Source organism: Adiantum capillus-veneris, chromosome 25, assembly GCF_014529385.1.
Source record: "Adiantum capillus-veneris isolate H3 chromosome 25, ASM1452938v2, whole genome shotgun sequence".
In the NCBI taxonomy this organism is placed as follows: Eukaryota; Viridiplantae; Streptophyta; class Polypodiopsida; order Polypodiales; family Pteridaceae; genus Adiantum; species Adiantum capillus-veneris.
This window is the reverse complement of record NC_140955.1, coordinates 10,041,911-10,061,925: the sequence shown is the minus strand read 5'-3', so window position 1 is coordinate 10,061,925 and position 20,015 is coordinate 10,041,911. Positions and strand designations below refer to the sequence as shown.

Here is a 20,015-nt window from a genome sequence, read left to right as displayed (position 1 = left end):
CTTGGAACACCAAGAAAATAATTCTAAATGAATTATTTGGAATTTTAAGTGAGAGGGTTTTTCTCACTGGAGACATCCGAGTACAGAGTATTCCTAGTGCGTCATTCAAAGTAATGACGGGAGCACTGTGAACGGGAATATCTGTAAGGCCACCAGGAACGGGTACTTCTGATGCGTCACAACGGATGGGTGACAGGGAGCATCAGTAAGAAGTATCCGACCATCCGGGAACGGACATCTCCGATGTGTCATAGGATGGGTGACATAGAGCATCGTGAAGGGGATTGTACCGTAAGTTCGGTAGGAAAGGACTAAGTGATGGGTATTCTTGATGCGTCACAAGGTGGGTGACGGGTGCATCGGAAAGGGGATATCCATAGTCGAGAGGAAATCCGAACTGGAAAAAAGGATTATGCATAAAGACGCAAGCAGAAGAATAAAGATGGGTTTTAAGAAGCTTTTCTTAAAAAGCGGAATATTTTAACGAGTTTTTCGGGAAGAGCAGACGCTTTCCCGCGAGGAATCTATGTTTGCATTGCATTCGTGCATGTGGTTGCATCCGGGGACGCCTGAGAAGTGCTGTGAAAGCATTGTTTTTAACTTATAAGGTTTTATTGAGTTTTTGGGCAAGTTCAGACCAGTTTTAAAAATATGCCAGCCGTCCACTTAATAAGTGGGCAACCACTTAGAAAATAAAGCAACAAAACCAACCAGCGAATTCTCTCTCCCTATTTCGGGTAGAGCAAGAAAAAAAAAAAACAATTTTTGAAAAAAAAAAAAAAAAACGACCGCAATCTCTCCGCGAGCAGCTATTCGTGCCGTGGCGAAGGAGCTATAAAAGCACCACATGCCCTCACTGAAGGGAGGGTACCAATGTCAGCAAGAGAAGACTCTGCCGCAAGAGATCGCGAGACTACGAAGCACAGAAGTCGCTTTTTCCCGCGCAAGAGCGAAAGGTATCTATTGTGGATTCGCCATACGAATTGTTGTCACGTGTTTGTGTGGTTTGTTTTGCAGGAATCTCCCGTCTTATGGGAAGGCCCTTAACGGGAAGTACGGCTTCACGCCTAAGTCCCTTACGGGAAAGTACGACTTCACGCCTAAGTCACTTACGGGAAAGTACGGCTTCGCGCCTAAGTCCCTTACGAGAAGGAACGGCCTTGTGCCCAAGCCCTTTACGGGAAAGCACGACCTTCGGGTCTAAGATTACAGAACGGAGGGGTTTCCTCCGGTTCTCGTGCTTGTATACGAATTCTCCTTGAATAAAAGAATACTCTTGACGGGGGGGGGGGGCCAACCCATCTTCTGGTCCCCAATACTGTGTCAATTCTCTCTCTCTCTCTCTCTCTCTCTCTCTCTCTCTCTCTCTCTCTCTCTCTCTCTCTCTCTCTCTCTCTCTCTCTCTCTCTCTCCCCATACTCGTCATGTTGAACTGTCTCTCTTAAATTCCGCATGATATTTATCTGAGTGAGCAGCTACGCTTCCGTATTTGTGACAGTGGTATCAGAGCATGGTCTCCTCTCTTTTTCTGTAAAGGAGGATGACTCTGGGAAGATACGGGAAGAAGCCATGACAAGCGAAGAGAGAAGTAAGCAAGCGGAACCCTAAGTCCTGCAAGGAAAAGCTCGCAGAGTTGGAAATTTTTTTTTCTCTCTGCAAGAAGTCGACACAAGACTCTGGATTCTCTGAGAAGGCGACAAGAGCATGATGCTCAAGAACCTAGAGAATCAAAGGAGCGGAATGCTCAAGATCCTTCAGAATCCAGAAAATATCCATGAACGTCAATCCAGAACTATAGCCATGAAATCCCGTCATTTCGGGAAGGATATGAAGAAGGTCTCTAGACCTAGGAACACTCCAGTGACCAGTCAAGTTTGATACTTTTGACGGAAGGGAAGATGTCCCGAAAGCTACTGCTTTCATTCGACAGTTTGAAGTTGCCTTTGCAACCGGCAATTTATGAGAAGCGTCGAAGGTGAGGCATGTGACCAAACACCTCAAGGGGATTGCAAGTACTTGGTGGTATACCAAAGCTCTGCAAGGAGCTTACAACAAGACTTGGATTCAATTCAAGGCTGAATTTTCGGACAATTTTTTTCCTCTACACTTTGAGGAAGGCATCTAAGAAGATTGGGATTGGTTTGCCCAATAGGAACACGAGCGAGTCAAAGCAAGTAGTGGTTCACTCTTGCCAAGGTAGCTCCATTCTTGATCCTCTCTGAGGAAGGAAAGATGAACAAATTCAACGAAGGACTTTTGCTCGAATTTTGTAGACACATCTGCAAAATATTTTTGCAGCAGATGGTAGAGTCAGCAATAAAAGCTGAAAGTGTAACCTTAGTGTACATAGAATCCAATCCCCGTAGTGGGACGAGAACCATTGAACACGAGAAAAAAATGAATTTTTGTTACCTCTCCTCGAAGGATACGTTGCTATCCGGAGAAAGTTTGGAGTAAGGGAATTCGATCTAACTCCTGAGTTCTTGAATAGAAGACCCTCAAACTTTAAGTGAGAGGGCAAGTCTTTGATCAAAGTTACATCTTTGAGGAAATCATAAAGTGCATGGTGCTTGTTTGCTCCTTTGCACGAGGTATGGTTATGCCTGACCAAGACTACTCACTCTCGAGTGTTTATGAGAGTAGAATTGAATTGAAACATTGCTTTACGCAATAAATTGGTTTGCTCAACCATCCGGAAGGTCAACTATTGATTTCGTATCCGGTAGTTCACCAAAAAATTACCTGCTATTGCAGGTAGGACAGCAGAAAGGAAGGAACCATTCCGAGATTTCAACCAAGAAAAGCTTTCACTAAGCTTGAGTACCTTATGAACCAACACCCCCCACCCGGTAAGGGAAGATATAGTAGTGCTTTTCGCACAAGTGAATTAACACTCTCTTTACGAGAGAAGGAACAAGCGACGACTTCGGCCTGTGCTTGAGGAATCCAAGGATTGAAATCCTAGTTTATTTGATGAGCGGGTTTTGCTCTAAGATCGAGCCAAGGGATCGTCAGGTTGAGCGTCTTCGCTCTAAGGATCTTACAAAGGGAAGGTAATTTCCCAGGTTCATTGAAACTCTAACACAGCTTAAGAATTGTGTACACTTTTGAGTACATGGATAACACACGAAGATGCAGACCTATGCTAAGGAACTGGACGAGAGTTTGTTATACTCTCTTGAGCGTCTTTTTGCGCCAAGGATATTCCAACACGAGAATCTCTATTTGAGATGTGTTCAGTAGAAGGAATTTGAGTTTCTCTACGGAGAAGAGGTTTTCTGATGGTCGTTGATCATTGAGTACGCTATGTGCTTTTACGTAACATTATAGTAGCAACTTTTGGTTGCAATATATGTTTCTCCATGAGCAGGTCAAGTAGCATTTACACGCTGCTGGAATAAATTCGAACTATTTTGTTCGTAAGAATATAGCTCGCCAACCGTTTCAAAATGGTAAGAATTACATATGGGAGAACATCCCTGAGAATCAAAGAAGGTTCGCTCTATTGTGAACCGGGTTTGAACGTACGTTCAAAAAATGCTATGGCTAGAATCCTATCTGCCTCAGATTTTGCAAGTCGTCATTGATGCTCGCAAGGTAAATCATTTTTGATGATTTTGTAAACAAGAGACGCAATGGGCGTCGGAAAAACATTGTTGGTGGTAATAACTCGCATGAGGGAAAGATTGGAAGGAAGTGCCGCCGTGCACAAGGAATCTTCAGATTGGAACCGTCTGCCTACGTTGAACGACGGCCCGAAACAAGAACCTTCTTTGAGGTGATCACACACTTTGTTTGTGAAGGAAGACATCAAGATTAATACTCTTATGATTTGGGCATTCCCTATGTGGGAGGACACAAGAGGTTTAATATCCTCAGGACTAATGGCGCAAGGTTATGCGCAAGGACATAGACCTAAATTTATTTTTAAGAGGATGATTCTTCTCGGGATTGAGAAGGTGGAATTGAGTTAACACATTTTTGGAAAGACGCGAATGACGAGTTCTTACATGGCTCGTAAGTTTAATGAATGGTGAAGGATATCCTCGAGGTACTAGAGAAAGGACATGAACTGGTAAGGTAAGTATTGAATTATTGAATTTTTGTTTAATTTAATTTCTAAGTTCTCTTTTGAGAAACGACTGGCTTAACTCACCATTGAGCAAGATTTGAAATTTTCCGGTTTCTCCCGGGCAGTTCAGTTGGACCTCTACAGTTGAGGACAACTGTTTATAAGTGAGAGGGATGTTGCTAAATTGGCTTTATCTGACAGAAAAATAATTCTAAATGAATTATTGGATTTATAAGTGAGAGGGTTTTCTCGCTTGGAACACCAAGAAAATAATTCTAAATGAATTATTTGGAATTTTAAGTGAGAGGGTTTTTCTCACTGGAGACATCCGAGTACAGAGTATTCCTAGTGCGTCATTCAAAGTAACGACGGGAGCACTGTGAACGGGAATATCTGTAAGGCCACCAGGAACGGGTACTTCTGATGCGTCACAACGGATGGGTGACAGGGAGCATCAGTAAGAAGTATCCGACCATCCGGGAACGGACATCTCTGATGTGTCATAGGATGGGTGACATAGAGCATCGTGAAGGGGATTGTACCGTAAGTTCGGTAGGAAAGGACTAAGTGATGGGTATTCTTGATGCGTCACAAGGTGGGTGACGGGTGCATCGGAAAGGGGATATCCATAGTCGAGAGGAAATCCGAACTGGAAAAAAGGATTACGCATAAAGACGCAAGCAGAAGAATAAAGATGGGTTCTAAGAAGCGGTTTAACGAGTTTTTCGGGAAGAGCAGACGCTTTCCCGCAAGGAATCTATGTTTGCATTGCATTCGTGCATGTGGTTGCATCCGAGGACGCCTGGGAAGTTCTGTGAAAGCATTGTTTTTAACTTATAAGGTTTTATTGAGTTTTTGGGCAGGTTCAGACCAATTTTAAAAATATGCCAGCCGTCCACTTAATAAGTGGGCAGCCACTTAGAAAATAAAGCAACAAAACCAGCCAGCGAATTCTCTCTCCCTATTTCGGGTAGAGCAGGGGAAAAAAAAAAAAAAACGGCCGTTATCTTTCCGCGAGCAGCTATTCGTGCCGTGGCGAAGGAGCTATAAAAGCACCACATGCCCTCACTGAAGGGAGGGTACCAACGTCAGCAAGAGAAGACTCTACCGCAAGATAACTGTACTAGGACCCTTCACAGTCAGTATTCCCACGCATTGAATGACTTTCCCGACGCATACGGGCACTTTGCAAAACCTGGCGAGAATCTGCAGCACGCTGAATTCTCTGTTTTCAGCCCCGAAAATGCGCCAGATCACCTGTACAGCGGTCCCCTCGCATCCCCGAACCTCCTGGGGGGTATTAGGGTCCCTTTAGGGCCAAAATCCTAAACCTGCAAAAATACACAGCAGGCTGTAATTTACTGTTTCGGGCTCCGTTTCGTGTGCCGGTCGCATCCGTAGCAAGTCCTTGAGCTCCCACACCTGTAGGGCTACTTGCCCTTTGGATCGGACGAGATTTCGGACGTGAAACCTCTCCGAATCACCTGTACCTGCAGGGGATTAGCCGCTAGCTAATCTATTACCTGTGCAAGAGGCTCTTGCCTCGGCAATCGCACATGAACCCACACAACTGTACATTGGTCAATTGAAAAGCCCACTAGAGGGGCATAACATACTGCCATAGGGGAGAGAGAGGGCAGTGCGTAGCGTGCAGGGCATCACTCCTGGCACCGGACTGTACATAAGAGGGAAAGGAAGCACTCCATAGCTCTTAACGTGTGACAAAAACTGCAAATCAGCCTCCTCTCTCATTTTAGGCAACCCCTTCTCTGGCAGGAGTAGCAAAAATGCTCACAGAGTGACCTCGCCCAGTTTCGGATTTTGGCCAACTGGGCTAAAAATATCTCAACTGGTGCGTTAGTTGACTTGGCAGCAGAGCAATAAAATGTTCCTCTTGTCATTCCGGAGGTAATGACGTGAACACATTTTCAGGTCCCAAAATAGCAGTTCCCTAAATTTTAGGAGATGCTGCCATTGTATCTTTCTAGGTCATTTGACCCTCTTTGTACACTGCAGCCACACCAAGAACTGAAATGTAGCTCCTGTAGCAAAGGATTCCACTTTGGCTAGTCAATGACCCCCCTTTGGCTAACCATAGTCCTCGTCCAACCTTAGTGCTCTCTTGCCCTCAGGCCTGGACTCCCTCTGAACAGTTCCACACTAGCTATGCAATGGAGGGCAGTTAGATTTCCCGAGGGGTGCTTCCAAAAAGTGAAAATTAATAAATAATAAGAAAGAAATCAACAAAAAGGATAGATAGTAGTCACACGCTAGAGACAACGCCCTTACCGGGTGCCGCTAGAACTGCCTCTGCTAGTGGTCCCATGCGACTGGGTGTAATCTCGAGTCCTCGCCGCCATTCAGGTGAAATGAAGATGGCCTTGGCTCCTCCATCAAAGAAAATCAAGGCTTCTTCGTCTTTCACTTTGCCCCAAGCTCGGCAAAGTTCCGTACTCTCGTCAATCGTGCTTGGGTCAGTACCCATGCAATCTGGAACCAGTCTTGCTTTCATCTTGCCTTTTCATCCACATTCCTCGGCTGCTTTCGAACCCTTAGGCCTGTCTTCATCCTTGTCGTTCTGTTCTTTCGGTGCCTTTTTAGGGCACTTCGCGGAGATATGCCCAGTTTCCCTGCATCCAAAGCACTTTCCCTCTTTGATGTAGAGAGCTCTCTCTCTCGAAGAGTGAGCTTGGGTCGTGCATCCTTTTCTTTCTTTTTTGGATTGCTCTTCCTCTTTCTACTTTCATTGTTCGAAGTCTGTTCGGTCCTTTGCGTCATGATTTCATCTGTGGGGTAGGTCAAACTGCCTGAATGAATGGCAAAACCTCGTTTCGCATGACTCATCAGTTCCTGAATAGAATCTGACTTTTGCTCTAAGCAGTGATCTCGGATCTCTATAGGAAGTCCCAAGGTAAACCGCTCAATCTGTTCTTTGAACAAGATCTTCTTAAATGAAGAGGCTGGTAGAAAAGAGTTGCAGAATCTCTCGCAATATGCGTCCAATGTATCCTTCTTGGTCATCCGAAGATGGTTCCAAGCAGTTCGTATGTCGCGTTCATACTCCCGAGTCAACCAAGAAGAAATAAAAAGCATTTTAAGTTTCGGCCATTTAACTGGCGCTGTCTTTTCCCTTAAAGTAAGAGGTAGCCCTCCGAATCTTGGAGTGCTCTGAGTAACGCCTCCCAGAAAAAGCTATGTCAAACTGTTGAATGAAGGCCAAAGCCTTCGAAGCATCTCGATATCCAGAAAATGTGTCAAATTTAATTGACTGTCCATCTTCTTTAAACTCTCGGACTTTCTTGCTTTTATCCTCCAGAAAGTGATATTGGTTGGCTTTATAAAAATTCTTCTTCTTTGCGTAAAAGCTATTGTCGTCAGAGTCCGAACTATCCAAAGACGAGTCCTCTGTAGAGCTGTCAACCACTAGGAGAGATTTAGACTTCTTTGCCTTTTCCTTGCCCTTTCCGAAGCTTTGCTTTTTGCTTCGCTTTTTCCCTTTTCTGTCTTCTTCGCTCGAGTTAGAGGAGCTAGAAGAACTGTCAGAAGAAGAACTAGGTACTCCTTCAAATCGCACATGCTTCTTCCGCTTTCTTGTCGAGGCAATGTAGACTGATGACCCAAATAACACGATAAGTCAGTTCCTTTCTTTCTTCTGCTTTTTGTCGTGCTTTTTTGCTTTGTTCCGCGCGTCAAAAAGCTGAGAAATCCGTGTATCAACCACCTCTTCTAATTCTTGCTCTATAAACATTCTTGGAGTAGGAGGTTTCTTGAGTGCCGATTTGAGGGGTAGTTCTGTGGTTTGCCACCACTGTGAATGCACCTCGTCGAAGGAGGTCTGGGTCATAAATTTTGCAAATTTTGGATCCTTCGCAAAATTTAGCATCATCTTTGTTACATCGTCAATCAATTGTCGACACTCCATCTCTTCAAGCTCCGCCTGAGTAGGCCGAGGCGGGCCATACTCCTCGCGTGAATCTTCTTCGTGATCTCTTCCCGCATCTCCGGATGCAGAGGAAGTTGACTGATCTCTGTCTGAATCCATAAGTGCCGCGTAAAAAGGATCGGATTTCTCGGTAAAAGAGAAATCGGCCGCGCTCTGATACCACTGTAACAGACTTGGTCAAGATTCTACCGCGACACGACAGAAATTTCACCTTAAAACAGTTTATAGTTCACAATCGATTCGACACGGCCCAACGGAGTTCCATGCTAGAGATATTGGCCCCAAAGACTGGCGCCCCTTTCGGTAGTTCTTTTTGTAATAATCTGTTGCACAAAATACACAGGAGTGGTTCGGTCACACTCTCAGACTCTGCGTCTAGATGCCCTGAGAAGTGAGAGCCCAAACCACACTTATAAAGAGTTACAAGGGATGCCAAAAGCAGAGCCCCAAAAGCTTTCAAAAATAAAGCAAGTTCCTCTCACAAGCCCTCTTGGGGAATTAAAGCAACTCCCAAAAAGTCCAACGTAGGAAATTTTCAGCCCATGCGTAGAAGCATTCCGCAAAATGCGTCGTAAATTCCGGAACTGTCCCTACGACAGTGCCACGTCAGCATTTAGCAAAAAATCAGAGACTGCCTACCACGTCAGCAATGACCGCGTGTGTGTATTGGGCAGCCACGTCACCAGTTTGTGACAACTTGTCATCCATCTTTCTCGGAATGCAGACCACCAAGAATTGAAAACAGCCATGCAGCTAAATGTGCGCTAATTGCTACAGTTGGAAGGTCCTTGCATGACTTCCATCACAGTTCTTTTTTCTGTCTTGGCAGTCATCCATTTGCCAATATGACCATCTTTGATTAACTGCATCACGCATATTAGTGCGTCGTGATACACAAAACTGCAACATGTCTAACGTGGACATTGCCCTCTCTCTCTCTCTCTCTCTCTCTCTCTCTCTCTCTCTCTCTCTCTCTCTCTCTCTCTCTCTCTCTCTCTCTCTCTCTCTCTCTCTCTCTCGCGTTGGCAATCTTGTTGGCGGGCAAAAGCTCTACAAACGAGTTCAATAAAATATGTAATTGGTGATCGCTAGCACTAAATTCTCACGGACCTGTATGCACGCTAGCGTGCGGTCCTTGATGGAGAGAATTTACTTTTATGGAAGCCAGTATGTACCTAGCTAGTATTCCTCACACGTAGGTTTGAAGAGCATTGTTTACAGTGGTCTCGTATATTGCACGCCACCGTGCGGTCCATGCAGGCAAAGTTTGATGCCTTCCTCTAATATGCAGAGTTTGACATTGTCCTTAGATAGAGTTTCAGTGCAAGGACGAGAATTTACTGCCTTCCATACTAGAGCAGGCTTCCAACGAGTTTGTACCTAGTTTTTTCCGAGCATTGTTTACAATGGGCTCATGAGTCATAAACCCTCATATGCACGCCGACTTGATGCAAACAAAGTTTTTTGCCGTCCTCGATGCAGAGTTTGACATCATCCTCATCACTGCAGAGTTTATGTGCAAGGAATTTCACAGTTTCAAGTTTCACAGCTTTGTTTTCCACAGGGCATAGGATGTCTACTCTTGCTAACAATCGTCTGCACGCCATGGTGCGGTCCTTCATGACGTAGGGAAAAGTTTGATGCTCGTCCTTGTTGTAGAGTACTCGATGCAGAGTTTGACACCAACAAGCTCGTTCGTTTCCGTTGTAGATCTAGTTTCTTGGTGGAGAGTTCGACGCCCATCCTCAATGCAGACTTACTCGGGCCATGATGCCCATCCTCGCTGAAGAGTTACTCGTCCTCGTTGAAGATGAGTTACTTGGGCCATCATTCCTTATTAGCATAACAATTAACAATGTGGTGTGATTGAGGCCAACTAAGCCTTTGTTGATAAATGGTTGCAATAGTGAACCTCCAATGCAGTCACGCGTGGTGATGTTTAATTGCATGACTAGAACTCGAGACCGTATTGCTAACCATGCAAGGCCAGTAGAGAGAAACAATGCAGTAGTGATGAGACCCATACCTTGTGCGACATTGAGGCTAAGTCACATTGCAACTATGAGGCCCGCTCGTTGTGCGGGCGACATCGCAAAGGTAGACAACACCTGGGTGCCTTTTGCTTCTTAAAAAATGAGCCAATAATTACAAGAGTAACAATAACAAAGTCGGCATAGTTAGAATTTTGTGTGCATAGTAATACTATGCCTGGCAAGATCCCCTCATGTGACCATCAATAGCAATTGTCTCTGAATGGTTGTTTATTAAGAGTAGCAGCAATGGTTATGGAGAGAACGTTGAGCTAGATGAGTTGGGCCACAACGAGAGGACTGTTGGTTGCAATAGTGAACCTCCAATGTGGTCACATGTAGTGATGTTTAGATGCATGATTGGAACCTAGAATTATTGCTAACCATGCAAGGCCAGTAGCGAGAAAAAGTGCAATAGTGATGCCTATGAGACCCACACATTGTGCAACACTGAGGTTGAGCCACATTGCAAAGTGCAAGGACGACTGTGAGGCCCACTCGTTGTGCGACATTGCAAAGGTAGACAACACCTGAGTGCCTTTTGCTTCATTAAAATGAGCCAATAATTACAAGAGTAACGATACCAAAGTCAGCATAGTTACAATTTTGTGTGCATAGTAGTACTATGCCTTGCAAGATCCCCTTGAATGATCATCAGTAGCAATTAACCCTGAATGGCCGTTTATTAAGAGTAGCAGCAATGGTTGTGGAGAGAACGTTGAGCTAGATGAGTTGAGCCAAAATGACAGGACTATTGGCAAAAAGCAATCATGGCTGAGAGGGGCAGACAGTTGTCACTGATAGGCGGCCACAACATGATGATGATGCAAGGAAGCAACCCATCCTCAGGGTCCGCCAGCTCCAATCATCATCATCCTCTCTCTCGTCAGTACTGTCATATATCAATATCCTCTCTATACTGAGTCCACAACTCATGATTTTGAGTTGCCAAAATCAACTATTCACTATTTCAAAAATTGCATGAGTTGCAACCCCATGTGGTAATTATTGTGGAGCATAACTCCAAATCACATGCCCAAAGAATTACTCCTAATCTCATTACCCTCATCTTTTTGAATTTTCTCTTTGATACATAACACTTGACTTCCACTATTGTACCTCATTGGACCTTTGCATAGAAGGACATGTTCACGATGTGGCATCTTGCGTATGAAACCTTGCAAAACTTTTGATGGCTCTTATTCATACCCTCTCTACAAAGATTGCCTCAAATATATGTTTAAGACATGCATTGAAATGTAGACAAGCAAAATATTAAGAGCATACATTGCACAACATGGGTACATGCCATTTAGATATTCGCTCAAGTTTTAGTTTGCTCAAGAAATCTCGCTTGGAATATGGTAAGACTCGTCGTTGAGTAGCTTCATACCGCAGACCGTCTGTCTCGAGGGAGTGCTCAATGGCATTGTTCATTGTGTCTTGTAACATGCATATGTGAGCATTTGTGTTGCATTGCCAATGACCCAGGATATCAAGAGCTCCAATTTGAAATGAGACTCCTTATTAGATAAGATTTTTCTAGGAAGCCAACGGCCCAGGATATCAAGAGCTCCAATCTAGAATGAGCAAACTGATTGTCCCTCGGAATGACCCTCGAAAATTTTTGAGCTAACTTGAGTTGTTTTGCAGATGTACGGTAATTGCCGACGATTATTTTCTTTCAAGAAGGGGGGATGTCACAAACTGACGTGTCAAGCCACTGAAGAAAGGAGCCAACCTACACATCCCGGCCGAGGGCCTAACCCTAAGAAGATGCAAAAGAAGAAGAAATCCTACCAACTTATGGGACCCCGTCCGATGGGGCCCAGGGAACCTAAAGATATTAAAATAAAGCAAGACGACCACACACACTCACAGTCTTGCATAAGCTGCTAATGACGTAACAATTGTACGGACGCCCACTATTCGAGTTGGATTGCTGACGTGGCAGACAATACGAAATTTAGCATTTTATGATAGTTGTGCTGACATGGCACCTATACGGATTTCCGTAAATTGCGCTGGTAGCTAATCACGCCAGTTTTTGGGACTAGATGCTCTTGAGTTTGAAGCTTTTCATGTAACTGCTTTTCATAGGCCAAGGGCCTTTAAATATGTGCAGAGAGCTCAATCTCTAGCATGCTTCTACGTGAAGGTGTAGAGCTTGGAGTACCGGCATTGTATTGAGTTCAAGCAATATAAAGAAATACCGAAAGGGGCGCCAAGGTTTGGGGCCAGTGCTGTCTCTCGAGGTGGAGCTCCACCACTCTCCGTCCATGTGTCATGCAATTCTTTCAATTCAGTTCTTATTTGAAGTGCTTAAAGTTGTTCGATCTGTTCTTTTCCGTTGATACGTGATGCCCGACCCCTTACAGCGAGAACATTCTACTCTCATAAGCTACAACATGGCCCTCCTGCATTAAGACCGTCCCCGAACTGCGACCACACTGGTTTCTCCAAATCTGGTAGAATCAACACCGAACCAATCATCAACTTTTCCTTTAGAGTCTTGAATGTTGCAGTCTTCGATGGTCCCCAAGAAAAAGGAGCCCCTTTCTGAGTAAAATTGTGTAACGGAGAAGCAATCTCCGCAAACTTTCAAATGAACCGCTACTAGTACGAACATAAGCCCAAAAAGCTACAAACTTCATGTACATTCTTCAAATATGGTTAATCTCTAATGGTTTCAACCTTGGTCGTGTACATTTTTACACTCTCCCTAATTTTCTTTGATGGAGCAGCCAACGCCAACTTTATTTCACGCGAATTGGCAACTCGACTTGAAATTACGCCCGAGGAAATGGGGCCACAAGCCAAGGCTATTCTAGCGGCACCCGAATGGGATGTTGCCATTACACCTATCATTAGCAAACTTCGGTTGCATTGTCAGGGGTATTTAGGGCATGAGGACTTTTACATCATGTCTTTGGCAGGGGTGTGACGTCCTAGGAATCCCTTGGTTCCACAAGAACAATGTCGTGGTCGATTATAGGGCAAGGAAGGCCATCTTGAAAAATGAGAAGGGCGGAGAGATTGTACTTGATGTAAAACTGAAGGACGAGTCCGTCCCACTTGTATCGGCTACGACCATTTCCAAATTAATGAAAACCAATCTTTTTGTTTACTCGATTTTCTTGAAAGAACTGAATGATGAACAAAGGTCAAATATGTCTAATCTCGAAAAGGAACGACAAGAATTTCTGCAAGCTCACGCTGACTGATTCTCAGAGGGCTTACCAGGCGTGTTACCTCCTTCACGTCGTGAAGATCACACAATTGACTTGATTCCCGGTAGTACATGTAACAAACTGCTGACGTGTCAAAGCCTAAAGAATGGAGCCCACTTAAAGATGTGGCCGAGGGGCCTAAACTGTCACAAAGTGATGACGTGGCTGCCCGAGAGCAAAAACTCTAACCCTAATTTCTGTCAGAAACCCTAATTCTAGAAACCCTAACCCTAAAACCTGCAAACCCTAATTTTGGAAACCCTAACCCTAGTATCTGTCAGAAACCCTAACTGCTAAAACCCTAACCCAGACCATTTGTCTCGTGGGAGTACTCAACAACACTGTTTGGTGTCTTGTAACATACATAAGTGAGCATTCGTGTTGCATTGTGATGTGCCAACCATTGAATATTCCTAATTGGATGAGATTGCCTAGGTATGTAATTTTAGTGCATCAAGACACCCGTGGAAGATCAGTGCGGTCTGGGTGTGATGGCTAGTTTTACTACGCCAGAATATCAAGAGTTCCTATCTGGACGAAAGGAGAAGCCAACTCCTTGATCAAAAGAGCTGAAAGGAGAAGCCAACTCCTTAACAAAAAAAAGAGCAAAATGGTTGTCCCTCGGATTGTCCCTCGGAAATTTTTGAGCTAACTTGAGTTGTTTTGCAAATATGTTGTAATCGCGGACGTAATCGCGGACGATTACTCTCTTTCAAGAAGGGGGGATGTCACAAACTGGTGACATGTCAAGCCATTGAAGAACGGAGCCACTGTGCAAATCACCAACCGAGGGGCCTAAACCCTAAGAAGAACAAACAGCAGAAGAAAAAGTCCTACCAACTTATGGGACCGCGTCCGATGGGACCCAAGTGACATAAAGGCATTAAAATAAGGCAGGACACACACACGCGTGGACTGATGACGTGGCAACTATACGGACATACCTGAAATTGTACTCACATGCTGACGTGGCAACCTGTACGGATTTTCGCTGCTGACATGGCAGTTGTACGGATTTTCGTAGATTACGATGGCAGCTTTTGGGCATTGCTTTTGGACCACACGCTTTTGAGTTCGAAGGCTTTTCCTGTAAACGGCTTTTGGGCCTAGGGCCTTTAGATATGAGGCCATGGCTCATTTTTTGGCATGCTTTTGGACGAAGGTGCAGAGCATGGAGTACCGGCTGGTACTTCGATGATGCAATATAAAGAAATAGCGAAAGGGGCGCCAAGGTTTGGGGCCAATACTCACTGGGATAGAATTTCGCCACTCCGTGTCGCGTGTCATCTCTTTTAGTTCAGTTGTTCTTGAAGTGCTAAAAGTCTATTCTTTTCTATTGGCACGTGGTGCCTATCTTGTGACATCTTGATATTCCGACATAGCAAAATTAGCCATCACACCCAAACCGCGTTGATTTGTAAGGGGAGGCACTAGTAATTACATAACCGAGCAATATCACCCAACTAGAAATATTTTCAGTGGTTGGCATCGTGAAGTAGAGACCAAAAAGTGGGTATTCTCGATGTGTCACACGATGGGTGACAGGAGCATCGGAGGGAATATTCCATTGGTCTGAGAGAACAACCAAACTAAGTAAAGGATTACGCATAAGGATGTAGACACAAGAATAAAGATGGGTTCTAAGAAGCTTTTTCTAAAAAGTGAGATATTTCCAAGTGATTATCTGGAAAAGCAGATGCTTTTCCGCAAGGAAATTTATGTCTGCATTACATTTGTATATAAGGTTGCATCTACGGATGCCTGGGAAGTGTTGTGTAGCACCAATTTTAAGCTCACAATGTTTTTATTGAGTTTTTTTATATGTTCACATTTTTTTATTAAGTGACCGGCCGTCCACTTAATAAGTGGACGGCCTCTTAATAAAATAAGAGCAAGACTTATAAAAATACCAACGCTGGTATCTGACAGCTGAAAATAGCTTGCAACAATCTCTCTCCTCTCGCTACAAAACTACCGCCGACCCACGCTTTCTCTCTCTGCTATTCCAATGCTAGGCTCCATCTGCTATTGCGGGAAGGTCTTCACCGGCTATTCTTGCCGCCCGTCAGAGCCTATAAACATAGCAAGCGCTCCCTATCTCAAGCCAGACCGAATTCTTATATGAGAATGTGTTTACAAGATATGGACTACCAATAGAAATTGCCAGTGATAGGGGAACTTATTTCCTCAATGAGGTAACTAAGTATCTGCTTAATGAATTTATGGTCATCCATAACAAATCGGCTCCCTATCACCCATAGGCTTCTAGCACTAGCACAAGGAGACGCTGCCACAAGGGAACTGCAAGTGATCGCGCGAAGTTGACGTACGGAGGTCGCTTTTCAACACTTGGAGCGACACATGAAGCTTGTAAATACGCTCTACGAGGAGTTGTTTTCCTGTTTGTGCTCTTTGCAAGTACTTCATCGTGGAGAAGGAGCCAAGAGGCTTCAGCCTACACTCAGGGATTCCATTTCAGGGCAAAACGGTCTACGAAGCTTTACGCTATGAGTGCAGACGAAAAAAGAATTGAGAGCTCGCCTCTTGGAATTTCCCTTACAGGAAGGAAACAACCATCGAGTCTATGAACTAGAACGTAGGGGTTTCTTCGGTTCTTGTGCTTGTAAAAGATTCTCACTAATAAAGATTCTCTTGAAGGGGGGGGGGGGGGGGGGGGGGGGGGCAACCCATCTTCTGATCACTGAGTTGATCTTCTCCCTCGTCTCTTTTGCTTGAACGTCTATTTATTTTCATCTTATTGATTACTCGTTTGCGCTCCTGATTGTCACACACACTCGAAAATGCTTTGTTACAGTGTTCAGCACTAAAGCAAAGGAAAGCCAGGTGGTAGATTTCTTCCACAGTAGGAGCCCTCAGCAAAAGCATTGTTCACACGTCACATTTCAGTACATGAGACTCTCCTAGATATAGAGCTAGTATATCTCAATGCCCACATCTTCTTGCAAATTGCATCAACAATATATCTACCATCATCCATGAAAATAAAGATTTCATTTCATTTCCTTTCTCTCTATGTGCTTGTCTGCATATGTGTCAAGTCCTCGCCCCCCCAAAAAAAAAACGATTTAGCTCTGAAAATGGTTGACCTTATAATGTAAGGTTGAATGAGTCTCATCCCCATTCCATTCATTTCCAGGGAGACATGAATCACATGATCGATCTCTCTCTCTCTCTCTCTCTCTCTCTCTCTCTCTCTCTCTCTCTCTCTCTCTCTCTCTCTCTCTAAAGTAATGTCACACACACACACACACACACACACACAGGGAAAACGGCGCTTACTTGTTAGCTATTGAAATCCATTTAAGGGAGTCATAAGGAGAGGCTGCAAGGTGAGAAGGAGAGCAATCCTGCTGGAGGAGGCGCACGGCTTCAGAAAATGCCTGCGTTTCAAGGTAGGTCTTCTCCGCCACAGGGGGTGGCAACCAGGCGTTGAGTACATGCATTTTGCTTGGGCACATGCCTTTCTCTCTCTCTCTGTCTCTGTGTTAGAGAAAGCGTGCATGAGTGTGGTCACTAGGTGGCGATTGCCAAAATGTAGACCTATCACCGCCTTTGTAGAGAAATTATGAGAGTAACATGAAGCCTTGCTTCTCACGGTTGTCTTTGTCAACTCCTAGGAGGTGTGTTTTAACCATGAGATTGCTTTGGTCATTATTACTCCGTAAGCCTAAGGTAAGGGAGCCGATAGAAAGCCGAGGTCCTGAACGGGGACCCACCTACCCCCAAAATAAAGCCCATTTTGCTCGAGTTGAAAGGCATGGAAGCATGAGCGGTTGGGTTGTTAGCAAGGCCTTTAACTAAGTCTCGAGCGTTGAATCTCGGGTTCAAGCCCTCGTGACGCAAATAAGAGGCTAAAGAATCTGAGGTAGTTTACACTAGCTAGGGCATGGCTAGAGCTGAATAAGAGGCAAAGGGATTTTGCCCGTCGATTTCATGTAGATGTGGGTGTGCCGATTTGTCGCACCCACAAAAAGAGCACATTGACCAATAAAGATGAGATTATAACCCGATGGTCCTGATCTTCATTTTCACGAACAACTTTTTCCATTACCATCACTTGCAAAATCTTGGGGCCAGTCGTAAATATTTTGGAGACCACACAGGAAACAAGATCTCTCGTCCACTAGATTGCATATCGCAACCTACATTTGCCAATTGGGTGGTTTTGACTTTCAAGATAGATGAACAAATAGGTCCAGTTATTCTCAACGAGTATGTAATAAATAGTGCAAGGGCATTCCCAATGTAGAAGTGGACTTTGCCCACAATGGAAGCACTTTAGAGTTCCATTTGTTGCTAGACCGAGGTGTGCGGGGATCGGGCATGGCTAGAGAATGTGAGGTAGTTTACAGTGTGATTTATTGTTGCTTGATTGCTATCGGGGGGGGGGGGGAGAGAGAGAGAGAGAGAGAGAGAAAGATAATTTAGGACAAAAGGAGATTCGCAGTCATTGTGCGTAGTGACGATGATGTGGGGTCATTCGATCGAAATGCCTATCTTGCAACAAGGATCTTATGTCCTTGTAATAATCAGTGCAAACATGTTCTATGATGGACTAGCTACTCTTACTTATAGATAGCATATTAGGAGATGACGTGTATACGTCAATTTTGCAGATTGTGAACAACAACTTAAATTGGTTCTACAATTTTGCAGATTATGAGCAACAATTTAAATTGGTTCTACAATTTTTCTTTATGGTTTTTGGTTCTACAGGTTTTGTAGATTGTGGACAACAATGTAATTTGGTTATGCACTACTTTTTTTGTAGATTATGAACAACTATGTAATTTAATTTGGTTCTACAGTGCTTTTGTCAATTTACTATGCTTTTGTCAATTCTATGTTCACCCTGCTTTTGTCAATTATATGCTTTTGTATTATGCTCAATATACTTGGTTGATTGGGTGGCAGGGCATTGTGTGCCCTCACAATGCCCTACCACCAAAAAAAATTATGCTCTAGTATCGTGTCACTATATAGCGATGCGTATAGCAATTGTTTCTTTGGATGCTAATAGTGACATTTTTAGCGATGCCAGGGATAAGTTGTCCCCATGCATTTCCGTAGCTAAGGTCGTCCACAAGCCTTGAGCACCTCTTGTAGTGAAAGAGGAACAACAACACAAAAGCAGTGGTGATGGTAGACATGATAGCAGAAGAGGACGTTACAATTGACATGACTGCAGAAGAGATGATGATGGAGATTGTAGTAGGCGTGATCGACACAATGATGGACATTGTGATAGACATGATCTCGTCCCTAGTCGTGTATCTTCTAGACTGCAATGATGTGGACAATAGTTTTGAGGGAATATTTGATATTTGACAGCTCAAGGTTGTGCTGGAGCCAAAGATTGGATCCGTCCTAGCAGGAAAGACAAAATCCTTGACTAAGGCCACCCGGCTATTATTAGTGCCCCACCGAATGTGAGTTCCCAACAAGCGCTATCTCCTATCGGTCCAACGGCCAGCTAACTTTGTACTAGTCCCACTCGCGGCATCCTCAAGAGCTTTACCCATACATATATACCTATAGCTACCATCTTTTTGAAGTGTGTCAAGCAACACTATTATACTCAAATCATGGGTGTGTGCCAAGAGCTGGCTGCCAATGTGGTGTAGGGCTTGTGATGTAGCCAGCCAGCAACATTGGCAACTAGGCAAGTGAGAGGGCGTGCAAAGTGCGTGTGCCAGCACATGTCAATTGTGTTGTAGTGGTTGCATGGGGCTAGATAGAGAACAATCTTGTTGATAGATTGCTTTTCTACAATAGCTATGGATTTCACATCTCCCCATGCTACTTTCGATCAATATGGGGCATCTACAACATGATTGAGTTCTTGATTTATTATATCAATTCCCCGTGTCCACTCAAAGGTAGTGTGCCCTTCCTCAAGGTCATTAGCTACCTTTCTATATCAGCAAAAGAACCCCATTCATGGCCCAGCTTGATAGCTTGAACCACAAAAGGTGTTAACAAACTCTTGATCGACGCGCTACATGCAGATTCCTTAGGGCCCTTGTAGCTACGAAGAGACACCATGTCGATTGCAACTACAATATGTAAGATGATGCTACAAGCAAGAGAGGCGAGCTATAAATCCCTTGCATATTTATCAATAGAATTTTGAGCGCTTTGGCGAAGAAGCATTCACTTCTCAAGTTCATGGCCATGATTTAACACTAATTCGACTTGTAAAAACACAAAAATTATCATGGAGCTGGTTTTCAGTGATGATAGCAAGGATGCATCAACTTGAAGTTAGACATGTTGAGCCGTATGACATAGACTCATTAAACTCTCCCTGCCCCCCCCCCCCCCCCCCCCCCCCCTCTTTCTCTCTCTTTCTTGTGCGCATTAAGTGCTAAAATATTGAAGAAATCGACCATATTCACCGCATGGGCTTACACAAGCAAATCATGAGTTGAGAGATCTAAGAAAAACAAAAACTAAGTGTCCACCCTCTTGCTCACTCTTAAGATTTTTACAATACACTCAAAGCACCATTGACGATATGGAGGCTACACAGCCAATAGCTACTTCTAGCTAGTTTTAAGGAGATAGAAATGATGGGTGCCGATTGCAAATAAATTCATGATGATGTTATTAGTCAGTAGCTTTTGAAAAAAAAAGAATCTTATATGCAAACCCTTTGAACCCCTTGCACATAATACCTTAGACTAGAAGATTTTGACCACTAAGAGCGTTTCACAAAG

The 20,015-nt window shown here is 44.1% G+C and overlaps 1 protein-coding gene across 1 annotated transcript in view; it reads right to left on the bottom strand.

Moving 5' to 3' along the window:
- Positions 1 to 16,874, bottom strand: part of LOC147424409 (proteasome activator subunit 4-like) — a 239,300-nt gene extending 222,426 nt beyond the window's left edge. The window contains exon 1 of the mRNA XM_086499516.1: positions 16,576 to 16,874. Within this exon, the coding sequence (XP_086355642.1) occupies positions 16,576 to 16,754 (179 nt within the window). The 5' untranslated portion in view covers positions 16,755 to 16,874. The remainder of the gene's footprint in view (positions 1 to 16,575) is intronic.
- Positions 16,875 to 20,015: the final 3,141 nt, after the last annotated feature.